Below are 21,616 nucleotides of genomic sequence, written 5' to 3'. Positions count from 1 at the left end.
CCAGCTCCAGGTTGAGCTGTTGTTCAGCATCTTAGCTGTAGAGGGCAGTGTCACTGGCCCTCATGTGGGATCCGAACTGGGGCCCTCCTGCTCAGAACTGGCATCCCAAGCCAGCTCTTAACCAGTGTGCCACTTGGCCGGCCCCCAATTTGTACTTCTAAATCCCTTCCCCTATTTCACTCACACCCCCAACTCCCCTCCCATTTGGCAAACATAAAAATGTTCTCTGTATCTATGAGTTTGTTTCTGTTTTGTTTGTTTTGTTCTTTAGATTCCACATATAAGCGAAACCACATTGCATCTGCCTTTCTCTGTCTGACACCCCACTTAGCACAATACCCTCCAGGTCCATCCATGATGCTGCAGATGGCAAGAACCCATCCCCTTCCCTGGCCAAGTAATATTCCATTGTATATATGTACCACCTACTCTATTCATTCATCCGATGGACACCCAGGCTGCCTCCACATCTTGGCCATTGTAAACAATGCTACAATGAACATACGGGTGCACACACATCCCCTCAAAGTAGTGTTCTGGGTTTCTTCGGATAAATACCCAAAAGTGGGATTACTGGGTCCTTCTTTGTCTCCTGTTATATAAGCTTTGTTTTAAAGTCTGTTGGTCTGGTATAAGTTTTGCTACCCCAGCTTTTTTTTTTTTTTTTCATTTCCATTTTCATTTTCATGAAATATCTTTTTTCATCCCTTTACTTTCAGTCTGTGTGTGTCTTTCAATCTGAAGTGAGTCTCTTATAGGCAGCATTTTTAAGGGTCTTATTTTCTTATCCATTCAGCCACCTTGTGTCTTTTTTTTTTTAATTGTTATTGGGGAACAGTGTGCTTTTCCAGGACCCATCAGCTCCAAGTCAAGTAGTTGTTTCAATCTAGTTGTGGAGGGCGCAGCTCCTTGGCCCATGTGGGAATCGAACCGGCAACCTTGGTGTTATGAGCACTGTGCTCTAACCACCTGAGCTAACTGGCCAGCCCCACCCTATGTCTTCTGATTGGAGCATTTAATCCATTTACATTGAAAGTAATTGTTGATAGATATGTAGTTGTTGATATTTTATTATTCATATTTTTTATCTGTTTTTCTCCTTCTTCTTAAGTCCCTCTAAGATTCCTTGTAATACTGGTTTGGTGTTGGTGAACTCCAGTAGCTTTTTATTGTCTGGGAAGCTCTTTGTCTGCCCTTTGATTCTAAATGATAGCTGTGCTGGGTAGAATAATCTTGGTTGTAGGTTCTTTCTTTTCATCACTTTTAATATTTCGTGCCAGTCCCTTCTGGCCTGCAAAGTTTCTGTTAAGAAATCAGCTGACAGTCTTATGGGAGCTCCCTGGTAGGTAATTAACGGCTTTTCTCTTGCTGCTTTTAAGATTCTCTCTTTGTTTTTAACCTTTGCCATTTTATTTATGATGTGTCTGGGTGTGGGCTTGTTTGGGTTCATCCTGTTTGGGACTGTCTACACTTCCCGGACTTGTATGTCTATTTCCTTAAACAGATTAGGGAAGTTTTCAGTCATTATTTCTTCAAATAGGTTTTCAATTCCTTGCTCTCCCTCTTCTCCTTCTGGCACTCCAGTGATGGGAAAGTTATGCTCCAGCGTCAGCATTTTTCAAATGCTCCCCAAGTGATTGTAAAGTGCTACCAGGATAGAGAACCACAGGCTAGATGTTTTCCAGGCCCATAATATCATAATTAGACAATTGGAACAGTTGTCTGGGTCATTAATCTGCCTTCAGCCTCTTCCAAAAGCCTGATTTTCACCACATTAATCTTCTAAAACATTTGCTTGGGGACTTGAACCAAATCGTCTGGGAGCTTCCTGTTGCCACAGGAGAGAGCACCAATCTCTGCACCTGGCCAGTGAGGTTCTCCAGTGGTAAACCCTCAGGTTAGCCAGGCTAACCACCAATGTTCCCTGAATAGGCCAGACTCATTGTGAGCCTCCAGCCTTTGCTGATGGGTATTCTTGAGGGTCCTTTCCTATCAGGTCTAAATGTTTCCTGTCCTTCAGGACTCCACCCAAAGCCCTCAGAAGAATAAAGACTTTTTCAGTCCCTCCCCTGATAGCTTCTCTGCATGTTTTGTTTGTACTCCCCACTAGCTGTATAATCACTTATTGTGCTAAATATTTCCTTCATTGATTCAGTCATTCAGCAATATTTCAGTACCTACCATGACCAGCCCTGGGCCAGGTCCCAGGAACACAGTAATCTATTGCAAGGCGGGAGGCAGGTAGATAAGCTGCCAGCCACACACAGTATTTAAGTGCTCTGGTAGAAATGGTCCAGAGCGCCAGAGTCTGCAAAGGCACTTCTCACTCAGATGGGATGGTTGGGGAAGATTTCCTTGAGACAGTGGTTTTTGACCAAGACCTTCTAACAGAGAAGGAAGAGTTGTCCAGCATGAGAGGGCTTGAGAGAAGAATGTTCAGGCTATGGAAACAGCAGGTGCAGCTCCTGGAGAGAGATGAGACCGTGGTCCTGCGGGTGCAGGAAAAATATGTTCATGTGACTTGCGGGAGTTTTAGGTGGGAAAGGTGAGCGAGGACCGGATCATCCTGGACCTTGTAAGGAGTCAGTGTCACATTAAGAAGCCAGTGTCACAGGCTACGCATGAAATAGTGAAGACCTAGACTAGCCAAGTAGAGATGGGGAGAAGTGAATGGGTTTGAGACAATTAGGTTAGGTAGAACTTTTGATTGATTGACTATAGTGGAGCAATAAGGATGACAGTGTCCTGACAGTCACACTCAGGTTCACTGAGATAGAGCAGAGAGGGAGAAATTGTGAATTTTGATGCTGGGCGAAGGGAATTCCCCAGAGTGGGGATGCAAACCCAGGGCTAAGAAGGTTCTTGGCTTCACATGGGAAAGAGTTCAAACTTGAACCGATATAGAGTTTAAAGTGGTAGTAAGTTTATTTAGCAGACAGTAAGTAAGAAAAGAAAGGCCACTCCACAGACAGCGACGGTGTCTAATCACGAGTGGAAGAGAGACCTTCTCCATCCCCTGGGCTAGGATTTATATGTTTTCCACTTCCATGGAAAATGTATGGGTATGGGCGGAAAGGAAGAAAGAAGAACAATAAGTTTATCTTTAACTTCTGTAAAGATGCAGGAAGAATAGGGGCAGGTTTGTCTTTAACTCTTGTAAAGCACACCCCGTGTCTTATTTGCAGAGGGCTTAACTACAGGAATGGCCATAGTGGGATCTCTTTGCTTTATAGCCTTTGGATCGTTTGTGCTGTGTGATTGATTAACGTCTGCCTGAGCTCTGTGTCTGGCAGCACGCAGCTTGGCATCCAGCCTCCTCGTTTCTTCTTCTGCAAAAATAGTCCTCATGCCCTTTCCCTATATTAATTTGAAGGGAAGTTATGAGTTTAATTTAGGATATGCTTGTCAAGTCTGAGGTACATGCAGGACAACTACGTGTATGATCTGCTATGTATACTAAAGCATAGGACCGAAATATGGGCTGACATGGGATTGATCAGCATATAAATTGTAATCAAAGCAGTGGAAGTGAATGAAATGGATCAAGGAGATTATGTAAGTAGACAAGAAAGAGCGGCCAGAAAGGAACCCCAACGTACCTCAACCTTTCAAGGATGGACACAGAAAGAGGAGTCCACAAGTGAGACTCAGAAGGTTCCAGAGAGGAGGAGTAAAACCAGTAGGGTTTAGCATTTTGGAAACTAAGAGAAGAGAGTGTTGTAGGCAGCAGGGAAGAGATCCACGGAGTGAAGTGTCACTGAGAAGTCAGTGGAGGAAAGGATCACAATGCTGCTGACAGATTTAGCAACAAGGAGACAGCAGTTGACCTCGGAAAGCCTTGCTTCCATGGAATGAGAGGTGCAGAAGCCGATGGCAAGACCAAGGAGAGAGTGAAAGGTGTGGTAATGAGCACAGACAACCTTCAGAAAAAATGAAGGTAACTGAGATGGCAGGAGCTACAACAATGTGTGGGGTCAAGAGAATTACTTTTTTAAGATATGGGGAAGGCTGGAACTGTTTTCAAAGCAGACGGGAAGGAGAACGACATAAATTCTCGAGCACTGGTGGGATTCTTTGTAGAAAAAAGGAGGGATGCCACTTCCACTGTAGCAAGAGAAGGGGGGGATGAAAGGGGGTCCAGGTAAGGTTGTAGCTTTGAAAGTTGAATGAGTTCTCACCTAGCTTACGGGTTTGAAAATAATGAAATAGCTTTCAGTGGGAAATGAGCAAAGGAGCTGGCTAGGGGAGAGAGAGGATCACTGGACAGGCCCGAGGTGCTCATTGAGGTCGGACACCATAATTACAGTAACTGATCGAGTAGGTGGGCCTGGCCATTTTCTGGATGGTAAGCTTTCAGAGGGCAAAGGCTCTTGGGTATTCTTCAGCTGCCTCCTCTATGATTACCACAGTGCTGTGTATATATTGACATCCAAATATCTTAGTCAAGGTACTTTGAGTTGCAACTATCAGAAACTCACCCTAACACATTTGGGGTGGGTGGGAGAAGGGGAAGTGATGTCCAGGAAATATAGTGCAGCTCCTTACAAGGGTCAGAAACCAGGCTCTCCGTTGTTCTCTCAGCCTCCTCAAGACAGCATGGCCTCTTATCTTCCCTTCATTGTTCTTTCTTTCTCTCTTCTCCTGGACCAGAATGGCCACCCCAGGCCAGCTCTACATTATTAGCCAAGTTTTTAACAGAGACTGCAAATGCAGTGGTTTCCAAAACTTAGCCATGCATCAGAATCACCTGGAGAGTTTTTAAAAATTATAAATTCCTGAGCCCCACATTGGATTTCCGAATGGATCTTTGTGGACAGAACCCAGAAACTTTGTCTTTCAGGAGCTCCCCAGGTGATCTTGATATAACCAATCTGTAAACCTGCATTGGAGAGCCACTGCCCTTAGGTATTCACCCCGAATCTGAATTCCCAGGAGAGAGCCTGATTGGCCCACCGTGGTTCAGTAAGCCATGGCCAGAGGACCGGGGTCATGGGCGACATGAGGAAGTGGTCACATAGGGTTTCTGCTGCTCTATACCAGGCCTTTGTTCAAATTAGAAAGAAGTGCCCCTCTGACCCAAAATAGAAAAAGCCACCCTCTTGGTAGATAAACTGCCCCACCGGCAGTCATGGCACTTTTAGATGGACAAAAAGGTGCTCCTTCCCTGGATTTTAGCTGTTAACACCCTCCAGCAGGTGACACACCTTTGTGTGTTCTCTAACCTTGCTGGCTCTGACCCATTTCTGTGGCATTTCTCAGAGGAGAGTGTGGCTGGGCAGATCCCAAATGTCCTCCCTCATTCAGCAAATGCCTGCCGTTGGATATATATTATCTTGTTAATTTGTAATTGGCTTCTTTCAAACTGTACCACACAGGGCAAAGTCGACATATTCAGTATTTTGATTCATTGGGTTTTTTTTATGTGTTTGCATAGTATCAAGATAATTCATGAGATCTAAAGAATTAAAATTGTACATTGATATTAGCAGAGGTGTTGAAGCCAAGTGCTCAACAAAATATCCTTAAATATTCTCTATTTGTGAAGGAAATACATTTCAAGAGTAAGTCTTCTCTAAGAGTTTCATAAAAACAACAGAATGAAAAATACTGTTTCTGGAAAAGATTGTCAACTGGGGGCAACCTAAATTTGAGGGGAATAAAGAAAGTTAATGGCTCCTTGGGGGTGGGGGGTTGGATTGAGAGGGGGGACAGGCTGACTTACGCTGCAGTGGAATTCATTCCCTCGTGTTTGTTTAACAACTATGTACCGTGTGCTCACTGTGGGGCCAGGCCCTGTTCTGGTGCCAGAGATACAGCAGCGAACAAGACAGACAAAAGTCCCACCCTGAGAATAAGTGGACTGGGAGCGACCAGTGGGCTTCTAGAGACAGCATAACAGACCTGGTGAATTGGCGATTCCAGGGTAGAGGCCACGCCAAGTTCCCCAGTGGATTCTGATTCTGCCACCACCCTGACCCTACCTGCCCCGCCCCCAACCCTGGTGTTACCCCGACAGTGTAACAATGGGGTTGATTGTTCTAGTCCCCAGGGAAGGGATACAGTGAAGAACACAGGCAGTAGTTAAGAGAATGAAAATGCACAAAGATGCCAGAGCTCAACACCCACACAGGCCGCAAGGGGACCGTGAAACACGTACCCACATCGTGCTGAAAGGAGACATGCCCTCCACAGATAGTAACTTTGCTTTTAGACACGGCAGTCCTCTCTACCCTCAAGTGATGGCAAATTTCCAAGCTCTGACATTAGATTAGATTGCCCTGGATTTTTTTTTTCTTTCACTCTTCTGTATTGTGAAATAGAACACATTCAGAAAAAATGCATAAAAAATGAATGTACAGTTAACAAATAATTATAAAGCCAATAGCCATCCATGTAACTACCCAAGAAAGACAATATTGCCAGTACCTCTAGAAACCACCCCTCTCCATGTGACTTCCACATCTCACCGCCTCTCCTAACTTTTATGGTGATATCTTCCTTGCTTTTCTTTATGGTTTTACTACTTATGTGTGCATGGATTGTGTTTTATTTGTCTGGTTAGTCGCTAGGAGTCGTCCAGGTCATGTCTGATAAATAAAATGGGAGATCATTTTTGTCAAAAACAAACAAACAAAAAAAACCAGTGTATGCTCAGAAGCAATAAGGATGATATTCTTCTGTTTCATGTGAACGAGGCATATTGAAAGAAATTCCAAAATGTTGCATACTGGCAGCGCTGCTATGAGGACTTTAGTCATTTGAACATTTTAATTCTGGTTCCTCTATTCATCTGTTGATCTTGTTGTGTCAGAGATCCACCTAACATATAGCCTTGCCCTATTAAACTACATTTTTCCAACTTCTATCTGTTTCGCTTTTTCTTCAGGGTGGCCCTTAGTGATTATCCCTGGAAATATTTGTGAGGAAGGCCTGTACTCACTGCCCTGGGCATCTCCATAATACAGGGGTCCTCCATGGGAGAGCGTGGAGTTACGTCCTAGGGGAAATGCTATGAAAACTGGAAGATTTTCCCTTCATGGTTTCTCACTAGGAATGTATTGCCTACTATCTAGAATGGTGCAGGTCTGACCTTCCCTGCTAATGGAAGGACGATTAAGGTGACCTTTTCTAACTTAAAATGACCTCCTCCAGTCTTTCTTGGGTAATGTCCAATCCCTCTCCATTTTTATATTAGAAAAGAGAACTAAATAGATAATTAATTGTTTAGAATAGAAATAACAAGAGCGTAATTGGCCAATGCTTCAGGCAAGTTCCCCGTGGAGATGGCTAGACTAAACTCCAAATCCACTGTTGGTATACAAATTATAAAAACAGAAGAAAAAACTCTGAAAACCTACAGCATTATGAAGTAGTAATAACATAGAGGATTAAAAATTGAGAGTAATTTAAAAGCCTTTTATTGTCTTACCTTAAATGCATCATAGAGAGAACAGATTTTTTTAGTGAAAAGGAACTTGTTAGTCCTTAAACATTATCTAGTTTATCTTCCTCATATACAGAAAAGAAGCACATAACAGTTTAAATATCAGATTGATTTTTTAATAATGTTTGCTCAGGCTAATACTCATTTGAATTTATATTTCCCAATTACATGCCTCCTGATGTTGACATGATGCAAACTAGAGACATACCAGATGACAGGGGTGTAATGTACTTTATTTAGATCATCTACACAGAAAACTGTGTGTTGGCAGTAGGTTTGGGGTTGGTGAGGTGCTCAGGGTCCATGCAGACCCTTTGTAGAGACTGAAAGTTGGGGTCATAATCCTTGCAGGCATGATATAAAATTACAAGGGACGTGGGTGACCAGTTAGCTCAGTTGGTTAGAGCGTGGTGTTGATAACACCAAGGTTGCCGGTTCAATCCCCGCATGGGCCACTGTGAGCTGTGCGCCCTCCCTAAAAGAGTCAACTATGCCATTGTAGCATGAAAGCAATGTGTAACCAATGACCATGACTGTTCTCCAATAAAAAATATAAAAAATAAATTAAAATTACCAGGGACGGAGACTGCATTCCTGGCTCAGCCTTTGTGTCTGAGCACCACGAGCACAGCTCCGTGAGCAAGAAAGCAGTCTGGTGTCAACTCAGCATCCCTACTGAATGGTGCCTAAAAAATTCAGTGTGCCTGCAGATTTTCAAGGGTACTCTTTGTAGTTCTGCCGATGTGATGGGAGAATAATGGTTGAAAACTTTTGTTTTATAATCTAACCTGAAGGCGATGCCAGGTAGGCATTAACGGGCTTGGTTGGCATTTTAAGTAATCTGTTAAAGCTTTTTTAGTCCTGAAATTAATTTGTCCATCTTTGTAATATTTTTCCACAGGCTCAGAAAAAAAGTTTGAATCAGACTTCCCCCATTTCTGCTTCCAAGACTACGGATGGCCTGAGGCAAGCACAGATTCCTGGTCTCTTGAGCACCGTACTGCCAGGTCAGGGGCCTTTAGTGAGCTCTCCTCAGTGTGTCCCTGTCCTCCCAACACCGAGGGACACTCTGTCCACATCCCTCATTCTGCTTGCTATCTTCCTGACTCAACCGCACCTAGACTCTGATCATTCTTTTTTTTCTGTATTCTTTCCACATTGCATCTGTACCATCATTTTATATACCACTAAGCAAGAAAAAAAGCACTTCTAATTAAATTATGGCACATTCAGTTATGTGCAAAAATGTGCTGTTTAGAAACAACGAAATCTAGTATTATATGGCACAGGTGACTTTGTAACTATCCTCATGTTGCTTTATATACAAGTATACCCAGAATCCCCCCTGAAACTAAAAATATTATGGGCTATGTCTTACATTTCTTCTAAAGCTTTGAACACCTACACTGCTCAGTAAGTACTAGAAAGACAAAAGCATGAACACTCCTAGTCAGTCCCCTATTTGGGCCTCCCTTTCCTTAAGTTGTGAGTATTTTGGGTTTCTCGGTAATACTGACAGATTACTGGCTTGAGGCCTATTCCTCAGACTTTAGATAACTTGTAACTATAGCTTTGTCAGCTTTTGTTTCTTTATGTATTTGTTTCTATTTATTACCTAAACAGGCTTTAATAATCCTTACTTCTGCCTCCAGAGCTTTTGTAGATAAATGTACTTTCTGCTGTCTTTCCTCACAGTAAGCATCCATGATATCCCTTTCAGAATTCCATAATCTGTATACATTAGATTCTAGGGTTGTACAATGGGCCTGATTTATTGTTTCTGTTGAACGTTGTCTTATGTGTTAATTCTAATAGGGCAGGATTCTGGAAGCAAAGTTATACCAGCGTCCTTAGGAACTGCACAACCACAGCAGGAAAAAGTAGTTGGATCATCACCTGGCCAACCAACTATGCAGGTAGAACACAGTCTGCATTGCTTCTTCTTAACGTTTAGCATAATTGAAAGAAAATGTATTTGTCATCTTCTGCTTAGTAGTTGCTGCCTGGCGTCATCTACACAGTCAGCCCAGACGCCCTGTGTGCCTACAAAAATGTGCTTGCTGGAGACCTTCCCAGCGGGCCAGGCCCTGTTATGTTGATGTTTACAGGATGAGTGTGTCTGTGCCATTTCTCACATATTTACAATGCTGTCATTTCTTCATGAATTAATAATATACATGCAGCCAACACATAGTAGGCACTCAAAAAATGTAGTTACTGTTGAATGTTATCACTCATTATCTATCAAAAGTAGATCTGTTCCGGGGCCGGCCGAGTGGCGCGATGGTTGAGAGCTGGCTTGGGACGCCAGAGGGCCCCGGTTCGGATCCCACATATGAGGGCCAGTGACACTGCCCTCCACAGCTAAGATGCTGAACAACAGCTCAACCTGGAGCTGGGCTGCCGTGAGTCGCCGGCGACGGCGTAGGCTGCAGCCCCTGTGGCAGTGGGTTGCCATGGGCTACTGTGTGTAGCCAGCAGCCAGCAGCCACCGTGAGCGGCCATCCAGAAGCTGGCAACTGATGTGCCTCTCCCGGGAGGAGTGCAATGATGGTGCCAACTTGGGCCAGTGAAGCAACGTCCTCTGCAACTAGACTGAGGAACAAGATGACAGCAACTTGTCTGTTCCCCTTCCCCCAATTCCCCAGCACTGTTCTCATCCCCCCAATTCCCCAATAAAAAAGAAAAATCTTTAAAAAAAAAAAAAAGTAGATCTGTTCCTCTGAGTTATACTGAGAGATTTATTTTTTCCTGCAGTAGCAATGAGGAATGTATAAAGTAGTCAGTGCCTATGGCCTTTTTTTTTTTTTTAAGATTTTATTGGGGAATTGGGGGAGGGGAACAGCCTTGGGGAAGGGGAACAGACAAGTTGCTGTCCTTTTGTTCTTCAGTCTAGTTGTGGAGGACGTTGCTTCACTGGCCCATATTGGTATCATCATTGCACTCTTCCCGGGAGAGGCAGATTGGTCACTGGCCATTGGACGGCCACTCACGGCAGCTCACAGCAACTCATGCCAGCTGCCGGCCAGCCCCACTGCAGCCTATGCCGTTGCCAGCGACTCCAGGCAGCCCAACTCCAGGTCGAACTGCTGTTCACCATCTTAGCTGTAGAGGGCACAGCGTCACTGGCTCTCATGTGGGATCCGCACCAGGGCCCTGCTGCTCAGAGCTGGCGTCCCAAGCCAACTCTTAACCAGCGCACCACTCGGCCGGCCCCACTATGGTCTTTTAACCCAACCTCTGATCTTGAAAGAAGGAAAAAAAGTTGTTTTCAGTTTACTAAGGCTTTCATTTCTTCTTCATCAAATTTGGCAAGTAATAGTTTAATGACACTTAAACTTGTAGCCTGGGCCTGCCTGGGGTACTCAGTGAAGGATTTGTTTCAGTTCTCAGGTTCTGACATAGGCGTGTTGATTTCCTTAACATGATATAGAAATGCCCTACTCGATCACACACCCAAACTATACGTAACAGGAGCTCAAAAATGTTTGCTCCCTTATTTACCACTGAGAAGATGATTTAAGTAATATCTACTGAATTTTCAGATGTTCATGGAGTTGGTACCCACAAGTGTATCTCTTCAAAAATATAGTGATGCATTTGTAGAGGAAGCTGGGGATTCAGGCTTTAAGGTACAAGCTGAGTCCTTCCAAGGAACTGATAGGATGGCTTTCTATCATTTTCACACACAGAGTGTGACTTTGCTACATGAGTCTGTGGAGTTGCTTGTTGTATGTATTTTTTTAGCAGGTCACATTCTGCATTCTCAGAATACACTCTTGGGCCGGCCGAGTGGCTCAGTTGGTTAAGAGCTTGCTCAAGAGTGCGAGCTCTGAACAACACCAGTTCGAGTCCCGCCCGAGCTGAGCTGCTGCTGAGCCGCCAACAGGTGGCAGGATGGCTAAAAAAAAAAAAAAAGTCAGAATACACTTTTGATAGGCAGTTGAAAATATTCACCTAGTGACCTTTATGTGTAACTGTATTCTGCTTTTTTTTTTTTCAATAAAAGGGAATAATCAGAGGTATGTTTTGTCTTTAGGTGGATGGTCATTCAGGAGGACAAAAGAGGCCAGCTACAAAACAACTAACTAAAGGAGCTTTGTGAGTGACCTTGGTTATGACTCATTTTAAACATTTCTCTAGGTTCCTAACCTTCAGTACATATACAGCAGAAGTCAGGTTATAATAATATATATAATATTTAAAAAATACACTTTGAGAATCTTTTCCTATAGTTTGTTTCCATTAGAACCTATCAATAGATCAAATGTGGTTTGAGCCTACTGTTTGCTCTTTCGTCCTTAAGGAGAAGAGCTTTTTGCCCTTTTAGCACACCACATGCCTTTTTGTTGGCCTGAGTGTCTCTGAGGAGAAGCAGGGTTTGATAAAGTCTTATGCTCAGAACAGAAATGTTAGCAGAAGCTTAGCTGACCGCTGCTCAGGCATTGCCAAGGTCTGTGTGAGCCCCCCCCCCCCCCCCCCCCCGCCACGTGAATGGTTGGTGGGAACACTGCTTTTGAGGCCAGGGTCATAGTTTGAGTCTTTTGTGGAGCCAGTTAGACCAAACTCTAAACCCACCATTGTATAAAAGTATAAAACTGAAGAAAAAACAGAAGTGCTCTACTATGCATAACACTCCTGTATGTGGTATTTTCGGTGCATGCAGAAGATTTGATTTCCTAACATGACCCTCCATTGACATTGGCAATTTCTCTTTTACAGCATTCTCCAGCAGTTACAGAGGGACCAAGCCCACGCTGTGACACCTGATAAAAGTCAGTTCCGATCACTAAGTGATGCGATGCAGAGGCTGCTCTCCTACCATGTGTGCCAGGGCTCCATGCCCACCGACGAAGACTTGAAGAAAGGTAAGCAGGCTGTACCCCCAGAGTGCCACTCTGACACTGGGTACCCTCCATGGATGCCCTACAGAAGAGCGAGAGCCATGTAGCCCCCAGATCGGAGCCAGGTTATTGATTTTAGTTACCGAACTAACTTGTTCCTAGTTTACTCAATTTCGCAGACCATGTTTAGGGTTGTGACTTATTCTCCATATTCTGTGAAGGGATACCCAAATGGCACTATGTTTTATGGACAAATACAGGGAGCAACGAATCCAAAGCATTGTTTGGACTGCTGGCTGTAGATGGGATGGCTCTGAACTAGGTACTCTACACAGTGATTTAGGCACATTTCTTGAGTTTGGGCAGAATGCATACCCTTAGCTCTTCCTACCAGTTTCATGAGTTAGATAGAGCCTTTAGCAGCTCCCAAAAGCAGTCCTTGAGGTTACAAAGTGAGTCCAGGGCATTGCTATATGTCAAGAAACTGCCTCCCCCACCCCCACCCCAGGAAAAAAGGATAAGGATAAGGGCCCCTTATCCCAGCCTAGAACTCAGCCTATTCTGGTGCCTGGCCCTGCTGTCGGTCCACTGTGAGCTTTCCAGGGATTAGGGTCTAGATCCAGCCTTAAACAGGGATGTGAGGACCCTGAAAAGAGTGAAGTAGAAAATGCAAGACCTTTGGAGACCAACAGACAAGGACAGAGCCACAGCACCATGGCCTACAAGATAGGAAGTAGTTTGTGTCTTTACATAAAATGGGTCTGCCCAGCTCAGACAGCAGGACTTCATTCTTTCAACCTTTTTAGTTTTTCATAGTATTGGAAGGGAATGGAGGCTGAGATCATCTAAACTAGCAAATAATTCTGTAGTCATTGATATTTGTTGCTGGTCTGTGTTACATGGTTTCCTTTTATAGGTGATGTTAAAACTATTATGTTTTTGGCTTCTTAGTTAAAGTTAAAATAAGCCAGTATTGAAATGAGTTTCCGTAATCACATACCAGTGGACAGTGAGGGAAAGCAGTGCAGAAGCATCATGTTTAACCAAGAAAAAGTGAATCTAAGAAGAGAAAATTGCCATACACAAGACATGTTTGAATAATGGAAGAGTAATGCATCTCAGTCCTAAGAAATAAAAGACCTAGTGGGTGATTTGCACTGTCTTACTATTTTCTCTCTCTCTCTCTTTCTCTCTCTCTCTCTCTCTAAAGTCGACAATGAATTTGAAACAGTTGCCACTCAGCTCCTAAAAAGGACCCAAGCAATGCTTAACAAATACCGATGCCTGCTCCTAGAAGACGCTATGGTAAAGTCCTGCTACCAAGCATATTTGTGTTTTAACACCCCACAGGCCACAGCTACTAATTCAGAGAGAAAATTTTGAAGGAAACACATTCTCCCGACATAGTTTAAAAGACCCAATTATTTAAGACTGTGGTAAAACCTACACTTGACTGTTTCTACTACTAACAGCAGTAGCTCCCGCGCTTTACATGGTCCGTCACAGCCAGTGCATTGTGGGTGTTCCATATGAGGAAACTAAGGCTTTGGTTAAGTTACTCGCCCAAGATCATATAGCTGGTAAGTTTGTGGGGTAATTAGCGGAGCTGGGATATAGACCAGGACCCCTGACCCCCCTGGTTCACGCTCTGATGCTGTCTGCTGCCTGTTGCCAACTCAGAGATGTGGCAGAGGACGAGCGGCCCTGCCAGTAGAGATTGTTCAGAGAAACATCTGGAAAATTAGGTGATGACAAATGTTAAAATTAGTTTTGTCTTATTTTTAATTGAGAGATTACTAACATGCCATAAAATTCACACTTAATTTTAAAATGTACAACTCGATGATTTTTAGTATATTCCTAAGCTTTAGTATATTCACAGTGGTGCAACCATCACCACTGTCTAATTCCAGAACATTTTCATCACCCCAAATAGGAACTAAAATTGGTTTTTAAAGCATCAGTTAATTAGAGAAAGGAGTAAGATATCTCAGGACAGGACAGGAAGACCAAATCTGTTCTGAGATTTTAGAAGCAGTTCTAAAATCATATAGGCAATAACCTATAACTTGGTCTCTTAAAAGTAGTTTTCAGTTTGAGATCAACTTTGAAAATGTACCTTGGGGGATGAGTTGAACTACATTATGCACATATACAATATAGTATAAATATGTGTGTATGTGTATTTGTGTTTAGCTAAATATATATACTATGTATTTACTAATATTTTTTACTTAAAATTGTGCCTCCAAAGTCTGAAATAGTTGTTTTTATATTGACAACCATTTCTAAAACTCGGAGACCTCAAAAAGACTGTCATTTTTTTTAAAAACAGTGCAATAGTTATACATTTTACACCTCAAAGTGACCACCCCCCTTCCCCAATCCGCCACCCCACTCCCCTACCCCCCAATAGCATACATATCTATTACAATTCCATTGACCTAACTGTGTCATTTTTGAGGGAAGGACCACTCATTTGGTCAAATGATATCTGTCAGGAATTTTCATGTTAAATAAGACCCAGAAATATAATTTAAGATTTGATTCTGTATAGCAAAAACTAATTTTAAGAAAAGCCTTAATAAAAAACACAAATTAGGGACGGCCTGTTAGCTCAGGTGGTTATAGCACAGTATTCATAACACCAAGGTTGCTGGTTCGATCCCCACATGGGCACTCTCCACAACTAGACTGAAACAACTACTTGACTTGGAGCTGATGGCTCCTGGAAAAACACACTGTTCTCCAATAAAATCCTTTAAAAAAATAATAAAAAACACAAAGCATAACAGTATAAAGTAAAGGTCATCCTAATGGAAAGATTCCCAACATATTATTAGCAGAGGGGGAAATAAGAAAGGCGCCGAACAGTGTGTATAGTTGCTACCATTTGTGCGCAAAAGAAAAAATACAGAGAAAGAACGTAAATGTGTGTGTGTATAACATATCTGTGGAAGAGTTTATTGAACTGTTAGGTACGGGGTGCCTCTAGGGAAGAGGCATTGGGGTCGGGGGTACACTCAGGAGGCAGAAAGGAAAGGCTTTCTTTTCACATCCCCTTTGGTACCTTTGAATTTTGTGCCAATGTGTAAATTACAGTTTAAAAAAAAATGCATCCTATGTGGCAAGAAAAAACTGTGACTAAATGGGACATGAGTGAAACCTAGACATTAAATTCTCGTTTCTGGTTGCTTCATTTGTTCCAAAGACACACTGAGGTGCTTGCACTTAAAAGGCACACGAAATGACTGGACTCTCTCATTTTCAGCGGATCAATCCCTCCGCCGAGATGGTGATGATCGATAGGATGTTCAACCAGGAGGAAAGAGCATCTCTGTCCCGGGACAAGCGACTGGCACTTGTGGACCCTGGTAAGTACGACAGCAGAGGGAACGTGGAGCGCTCCCACCGTGGCTCGGGCCATGGGGCTTTGGGGAGTCCGTCTAAACCCACATTTGTAATGAAACCCGAGGGTAGAACATGAATCCTGGGGAGGAAAAACCCAGAGTTGGGAGCAGGCCATGAATACTCTGAGAAAGTCTATGTTCTACAAAATCCAAACTGGAATTTTACATTCAGTTGATTATTTCTCCTCATTATAAACGTCAACTTCTCAATCTTTCTCTAGTATTTGAGAACTGAATTAAGTCAGAAGCCTTTTCAGAAGCAATGAAACCTCAGCAAATGACTGAGTTGTCTTACTATGTTATGTGCAAGGCATTGGTAGTGGGAAAAAAATCAGTAAAACGAGATCGCTGTCCACAGCTAGAAATTGTAGTGTGCCATTTAGGTGCTTTTCTGTCCCCCCATCAGTTTCCTGCTGATTGCATACGTTAGATGTAACCCACATTCTGCCTTTTTAAAATGAATTCTCTACTTTTTCTACCCTCTAAAATGGTTTAAATCAAATAACATTATAACAATTCTTGGAATATAGATTTTACCCATGCTTTCATCATCCTATAAAAGAAATGCTTTTATTTCTCCAAGATCTCTTCCAGTTCTGGTTCCTATTTACATACATCATTTATATATAGTTATCATATGTCATATGCTAACCATAATTTTGTTATTCTCATTTCCTCCATTTAACACATCTGAAGTTTATATCATGTTGCTTTAATCTTCTTAAAAGTATTAAAATAATACTTAATAAAATTTTAATATATTAATTGGATAATTTTGCTGGTCTATTACAGTAAGTCTTTACTTAATATCATCTATAGGTTCTTGGAAATAGCAAATTTAAGCAAAACAACAGTAAGGAAACCAATTTTACCACAGGCTAATTGATATAAACAAGAGTTAGTTTCCTATGGCATATTTCTGGTCACAGACACATCCCCAAACTTCTAAATACTTCCAGAGTGAACACTTCCTCTGCCCTTGCATGTAACAACAGTCTGCCTCCCTCCTTCTGTACCATCAGTCCCCAAAACCCTAACATCTCTTGCTATCCTTGGCTCTTCAAGCCTGGCACAGCTCAGTGCTCGCCCACAGACATGGTCCTCCATTCGCCACTGTCCTTCCAAGCAGATAGCGTTCTGGGTGCATTCTGACCTTCATTTTGTGCTCCTGGAAAGTGCAGCTGTTATGCCAGGTCCCCTCACATGTGTCTGGAAGGACTGAAGTGCCATCACCCAAAGACAAATAGTCATGTCCATCACACTCCACCCAGTCCCTCCCCCCGCCAAACCCTCATCCTAGGGCCCTCTGCTCCAAGGAAGAAACCAGGCTGATATTAGCATCAAATTTCTGTTTTCAGACTGTTGTAAAGCAGTCATTAATTAAAAAAAAAAAAAAAGATAGCAGTTAAGAAATCGAGACAAAGTGGAGCTTTTTGCCCATCCAGTTTTCCCATTTGTCATCAAGCAGCTACCTTTTCAAAGGGGTTTAAGCTTCTCATCTGAAGGCTGTGGCCCATAGCGTTGGTTACTTTATAGGATGCCCCCTCAAGTATTGTGCTTCTGCATATCCTTGGACATAAAAGTCTGACTGGCTGGGCTGGGCAGGATGGCTTTGCCCCTGACCCACTGAGGGTCTGTTGTATTGTCCTTACTCTCTCATTCATTCATTAATGTTCTCTTTGTTCCCAATTTCAGAGGGATTTCAGGCTGATTTCTGTTGTTCCTTCAAACCTGACAAAGCTGCTCATGAGACGCAGTGTAGCAGGAGTGACCAGCATGGCAGCAAAACAACCAGCTCTCTCCATCCAATGGCCAAGGCCCAAAGCAGAGACCGAGCCAAACCAGGCCTGGCAGAACCAACGAATCATGACCAATTTCATCTAGTGCCTAATCACATCGTGGTCTCCGCGGAAGGAAACATTTCTAAAAAAACGGAATGCCTCGGCAGAGCACTGAAATATGACAAAGTGGGCTTAGCTCAGTACCGGAGTGCGTCTGAAGAGAAAACCTGCCGGAGAGACTCCGTGAAGGGCAGCGAGTGCTCACCCGGCCCCGAAGGCCACCAGAAAACCTCGTCCAGACCAGATCATGGTACTGAGAGCAAACTCTCAAGTATCCTAGTAGATTCGCACTTGGAGATGACGTGTAACAATTCCTTCCAGGACAAAACGCTGAGGAATTCTCCAAAGAATGAAGTTTTACACACAGACATCATGAAAGGATCAGGCGAGCCCCAGCCAGACCTCCAGCTCACTAAGAGTTTGGAAACAACATTTAAGAACATCTTGGAACTCAAGAAGGCTGGACGGCAGCCCCAGAGTGACCCCACCGTTAGTGGCTCCGTTGAGTTAGATTTCCCCAACTTTTCTCCAATGGCTTCGCAGGAAAACTGCCTGGAAAAATTCATCCCGGACCACAGTGAAGGCGTTGTAGAAACTGACTCCATTTTAGAAGCAGCTGTAAATAGTATCCTAGAGTGTTAATAGAAGCAGCCCTTCCCCCGTCCCACCCTCCCAGACCCTGCCCCGGACAAGTTACAGTCTTTTCTGGCTAAAGCAAATGGAAATGGTCTCCTGTCTCCAGCCTGCGTGATCTGTCATCACAGATTCTTCTTTCTAATCTCAACCCCGTTCTTTGTTTAAGAGCAATACTCGTGGTGGTTACAGGGAGATCCTTGAGTAAAATGAATCATTGTTAGAAAAGAGTCTGATAGTCCCTACACATTTCAAGTCTTCTGAAAGTGCTTCGAGTCATTTCTTTTTTATTTTTTAAAAAGCACTGTAACTCAGTGAGATCGCAGTACACTTGGCCCTAGGTAAAATTCTGACAATCATAAGTCATTTGCAGAGAACAGACTATTAAAGGAAATCAACCAGGACTGATAGAAGCTACTTTTTAAAGAATATCCCACTGCATCTCCAAATTTTGGCTTTTTGGGTTTTTTTGTTGTTGTAGGGGAGACCATATGGTTCCCCACCTCAGCCATCCTGAGTAGTATGTTACTGGTTGCTCTGCTGGGGACTCCACAGCCCTGGGTACGCAGCCAGTAGCGCCCAAGGGGGCATTTGCAGAGCTTCCTTGTTCATCCTTCAAGTGCTTTTCCAATGCTCCTGGAGCAAAACCTCATGCTTTTTCAGTAGATCCGTGTTGAATTTCATCTAGGGAATGCTCTGTTCTTAGTAGCAACAGCATGACTCGAGATCATGTCACCAGGCTAAATAAAGGAAACTGGAAACCAGTTAAGTGGCACAGTGTACAGGGGAGGCCGGGATAGAGCCATGAGGAATATAATATGTATATATGTAAAAGCATATATATGTTAACTATTGAGAAAAAAAAAACAAGCGTTTTGCATTTTATAATTGGATATAGTCAACATACGATGGACGTTTTTATTTGTTGCTGGGTTTTGTTTCATTTAACCTCTTTTTGCACCCTCTCCCACAACAAATAGCCAAGCATCAAAAGCACTTTGATTTGAGAACTATGTGGTAATTTTTCAGTTTAAACCTTAAGGGGACTTTGGCATTGTTTATGCTTCTTGTTGTCTGAGAACAGTAGTCACCCCTGGCAGCAATCATTACCAAAACACAGAGAAACCAAAGGTAGCCAGCCAGCCCACCACAGAAAGGAGAGATCTGAGACCCGGGGTTGAGAGCCAAAGGACATGCCCTGTCATGGTTTGTGTTTGGCCCGTGTTCATATTAGTGAACATGACTTGTTGCTTTATTTATTTATATTTCTTTTCAGGGAGCTTTCCCCATTTTCCTTTCTTGTGTACCTGCCCCAGGTCATCCCATTTCTGTTGTTACTTTCATACTCGGTGTCACTGTACCCATCAGTTATGTCCTGTCCTTGGGAAAGCTATGGGATGGTATTTGATACGCGCTCTCACATGTGCGCGTGTGCACGTATCTGAGCTGTTCAGAGCCAGAGGTCATTGTGGTCACAGCGTGTATACACGCTCCCTCTCATGTATATGCACGCTCTCATTGATTCTGTTTATCTCTGGCTTTAGAGGTGCACCCACTGGTCTCCACTCTGACACATTGCCAGGCTCTGCTCTTGGCTGTCCCCAGAATGGGGATGACCCCCATTGTCATCATGTTGGGCATTTCTTTTCCAGATTGGCCTGTGATGGAAAGGAAGGCTTCTGATTACTAGAAAACACAGCAGCGGAAGACCTGTACTCTCCCTGCCCCCTTGTCCTGCCACACAAAGAAATGCTTAGAGACAGCCAGTCTTCATAAAAGCAAAGTACCTTCTCCCCATGCCCAGCCCCCCAGCCAATAGCAATTGGAAAATCTGGGCCATCTTGGGTTACCATTTTTTCCTTATTTGTGCCAATGTCCAAGTTGCGGATTTCCCCTTTTTCCTGTATTGTAACATATTAGAAAGATAAGTTGGTGTTGCCAGTTGGAACTTTCTGTTTGGGCAGCCCTGGGGTAACACCCTGCCCTGAACCCCATGATTTTATAGGCTCTTCTTCCCTTAGGGCTCATGCACCCCTAATTCCTAGCAAGGCTTAAAGATGGTCCCTCCTGATCAAATTCTTCTCATTGTAGAACTTTATACCTGGAAGCCTTCATGAAGGCTAACAAGTGATATTAATTATGCGAATCAGTGGAATTCTTAAGAGACACGCTTTGTGTACGTTTTCCGCCGCTCTTCCTCCCCTGTCCTGCCCGACTTCCCCAATCCTCGCTCTCGTCTACACCATCTTAAAGGGGTTTTAAACCCTAACACTTGTCTAGCAAATGGAGAGCCTAATTTACCAAAATGAGACTTGTAAATTTTTGTGTCTTTGTATGTAAGTTTACTTTTTATGGAGGAAAGATTCTAGATAATGACAAATGAAGATTACAAAATGTATTTTACTCCTGTGATTAGGTTATGCGCACATGGGTCATTACTCGCATGTCGAGCCACCTCTGGTGAAGGGTGAGAGAGCTCAGCCTCGGATGGCCAACACTCAGTTGTTCAGGTTCATAGTCAGAGTTAAGTTTTAGAACTACTTGTACTCAGTAACAAAAATCATTTTCTTTCTTTTTTTTTCTTTCTTTCTGTTGTTGTGGAAACGTGTGAATTTGTTATTAAGCATTTGATTTTCTGTGTCCTTAAGTACTGCCTAAAGATAAAGCAAATTTTAAACTGGCAATTACGAAAAAGAACTATTTTAGCTCTGAAGAATTTATTAGACTTTGTTAGATTAGGGAGGCCTTACAGACTGACTTGACTTAAAAGAGGACGCGTCACTCACTGTCAGTGTGGTGTGGGCTTTATTTGCTTAAATACCTTCATTTGTATAGTATGTCTCACTTGAAATTGCTTTGTATACATTTTGTAAAAATATTTATAAAATGTTTTGTAAAAAAAAGTATAACAAATTGCAGTTTATTTTGTTATGTTGGATAAATACTGTTAAAAGAAACCAGTCAGTAACTATATTGTTAATCCATGGTTAGGAAATGTTTAGTTGGAGATTACAAAATGAAACAACCATTGCAATACAGCCAAAGATTTGGGAAAATGTGCAACTGTGATTGTCTTGATTTTGCAAATAGGAATGGCTGCTTTTCCCAGAGGAAAAGGGTAAGTAAGTGTTCAGTGGGAATTCTATTTAAATATATTTACCATTGCCAAAAAGTGGCCTAACCAGTAAGGGGGTAGGATTTTAATTGATCGGCCTTTGCAAACAGTTACAAATTAAACAAAATTGGTCAGTGAGAATGTTTAGTCATGTACATCTCTGGTTTTCATCCCCACTCCTGTCACATGGATCCTTAACTAAGGAAGGGAAAATGGGGTCATTTGAAAAGTTAGATAAGTGAGTTCAATCTGCAGGAAGTTTTCTTCCATATATTCTTATATTTTGTTTCTGCAAGAACAAGGAAGCTAAGGGAAAAAAGAAGAAGGCT

At 42.8% G+C, this 21,616-nt stretch overlaps 1 protein-coding gene across 2 annotated transcripts in view; it reads left to right on the top strand.

The window, feature by feature from the left end:
* The window catches only part of BICRAL (BICRA like chromatin remodeling complex associated protein), a 38,271-nt gene extending 17,043 nt beyond the window's left edge, over nucleotides 1–21,228 (top strand). For both annotated transcript variants that reach the window (XM_019642827.1, XM_019642826.1), the window contains 7 exons: nucleotides 8,346–8,451; nucleotides 9,260–9,360; nucleotides 11,484–11,545; nucleotides 12,167–12,312; nucleotides 13,499–13,593; nucleotides 15,560–15,662; nucleotides 17,394–21,228. In XM_019642827.1, the coding sequence (XP_019498372.1) occupies nucleotides 8,346–8,451; nucleotides 9,260–9,360; nucleotides 11,484–11,545; nucleotides 12,167–12,312; nucleotides 13,499–13,593; nucleotides 15,560–15,662; nucleotides 17,394–18,181 (1,401 nt within the window). In that variant the 3' untranslated portion in view covers nucleotides 18,182–21,228. The remainder of the gene's footprint in view (nucleotides 1–8,345; nucleotides 8,452–9,259; nucleotides 9,361–11,483; nucleotides 11,546–12,166; nucleotides 12,313–13,498; nucleotides 13,594–15,559; nucleotides 15,663–17,393) is intronic.
* The last annotated feature ends 388 nt before the right edge of the window (nucleotides 21,229–21,616 follow it).

The sequence above is a fragment of the Hipposideros armiger genome, unplaced genomic scaffold (assembly GCF_001890085.2).
Source record: "Hipposideros armiger isolate ML-2016 unplaced genomic scaffold, ASM189008v1 scaffold_72, whole genome shotgun sequence".
NCBI lineage: Eukaryota > Metazoa > Chordata > Mammalia > Chiroptera > Hipposideridae > Hipposideros > Hipposideros armiger.
This window is presented reverse-complemented; position numbering and strand designations above follow the sequence as displayed.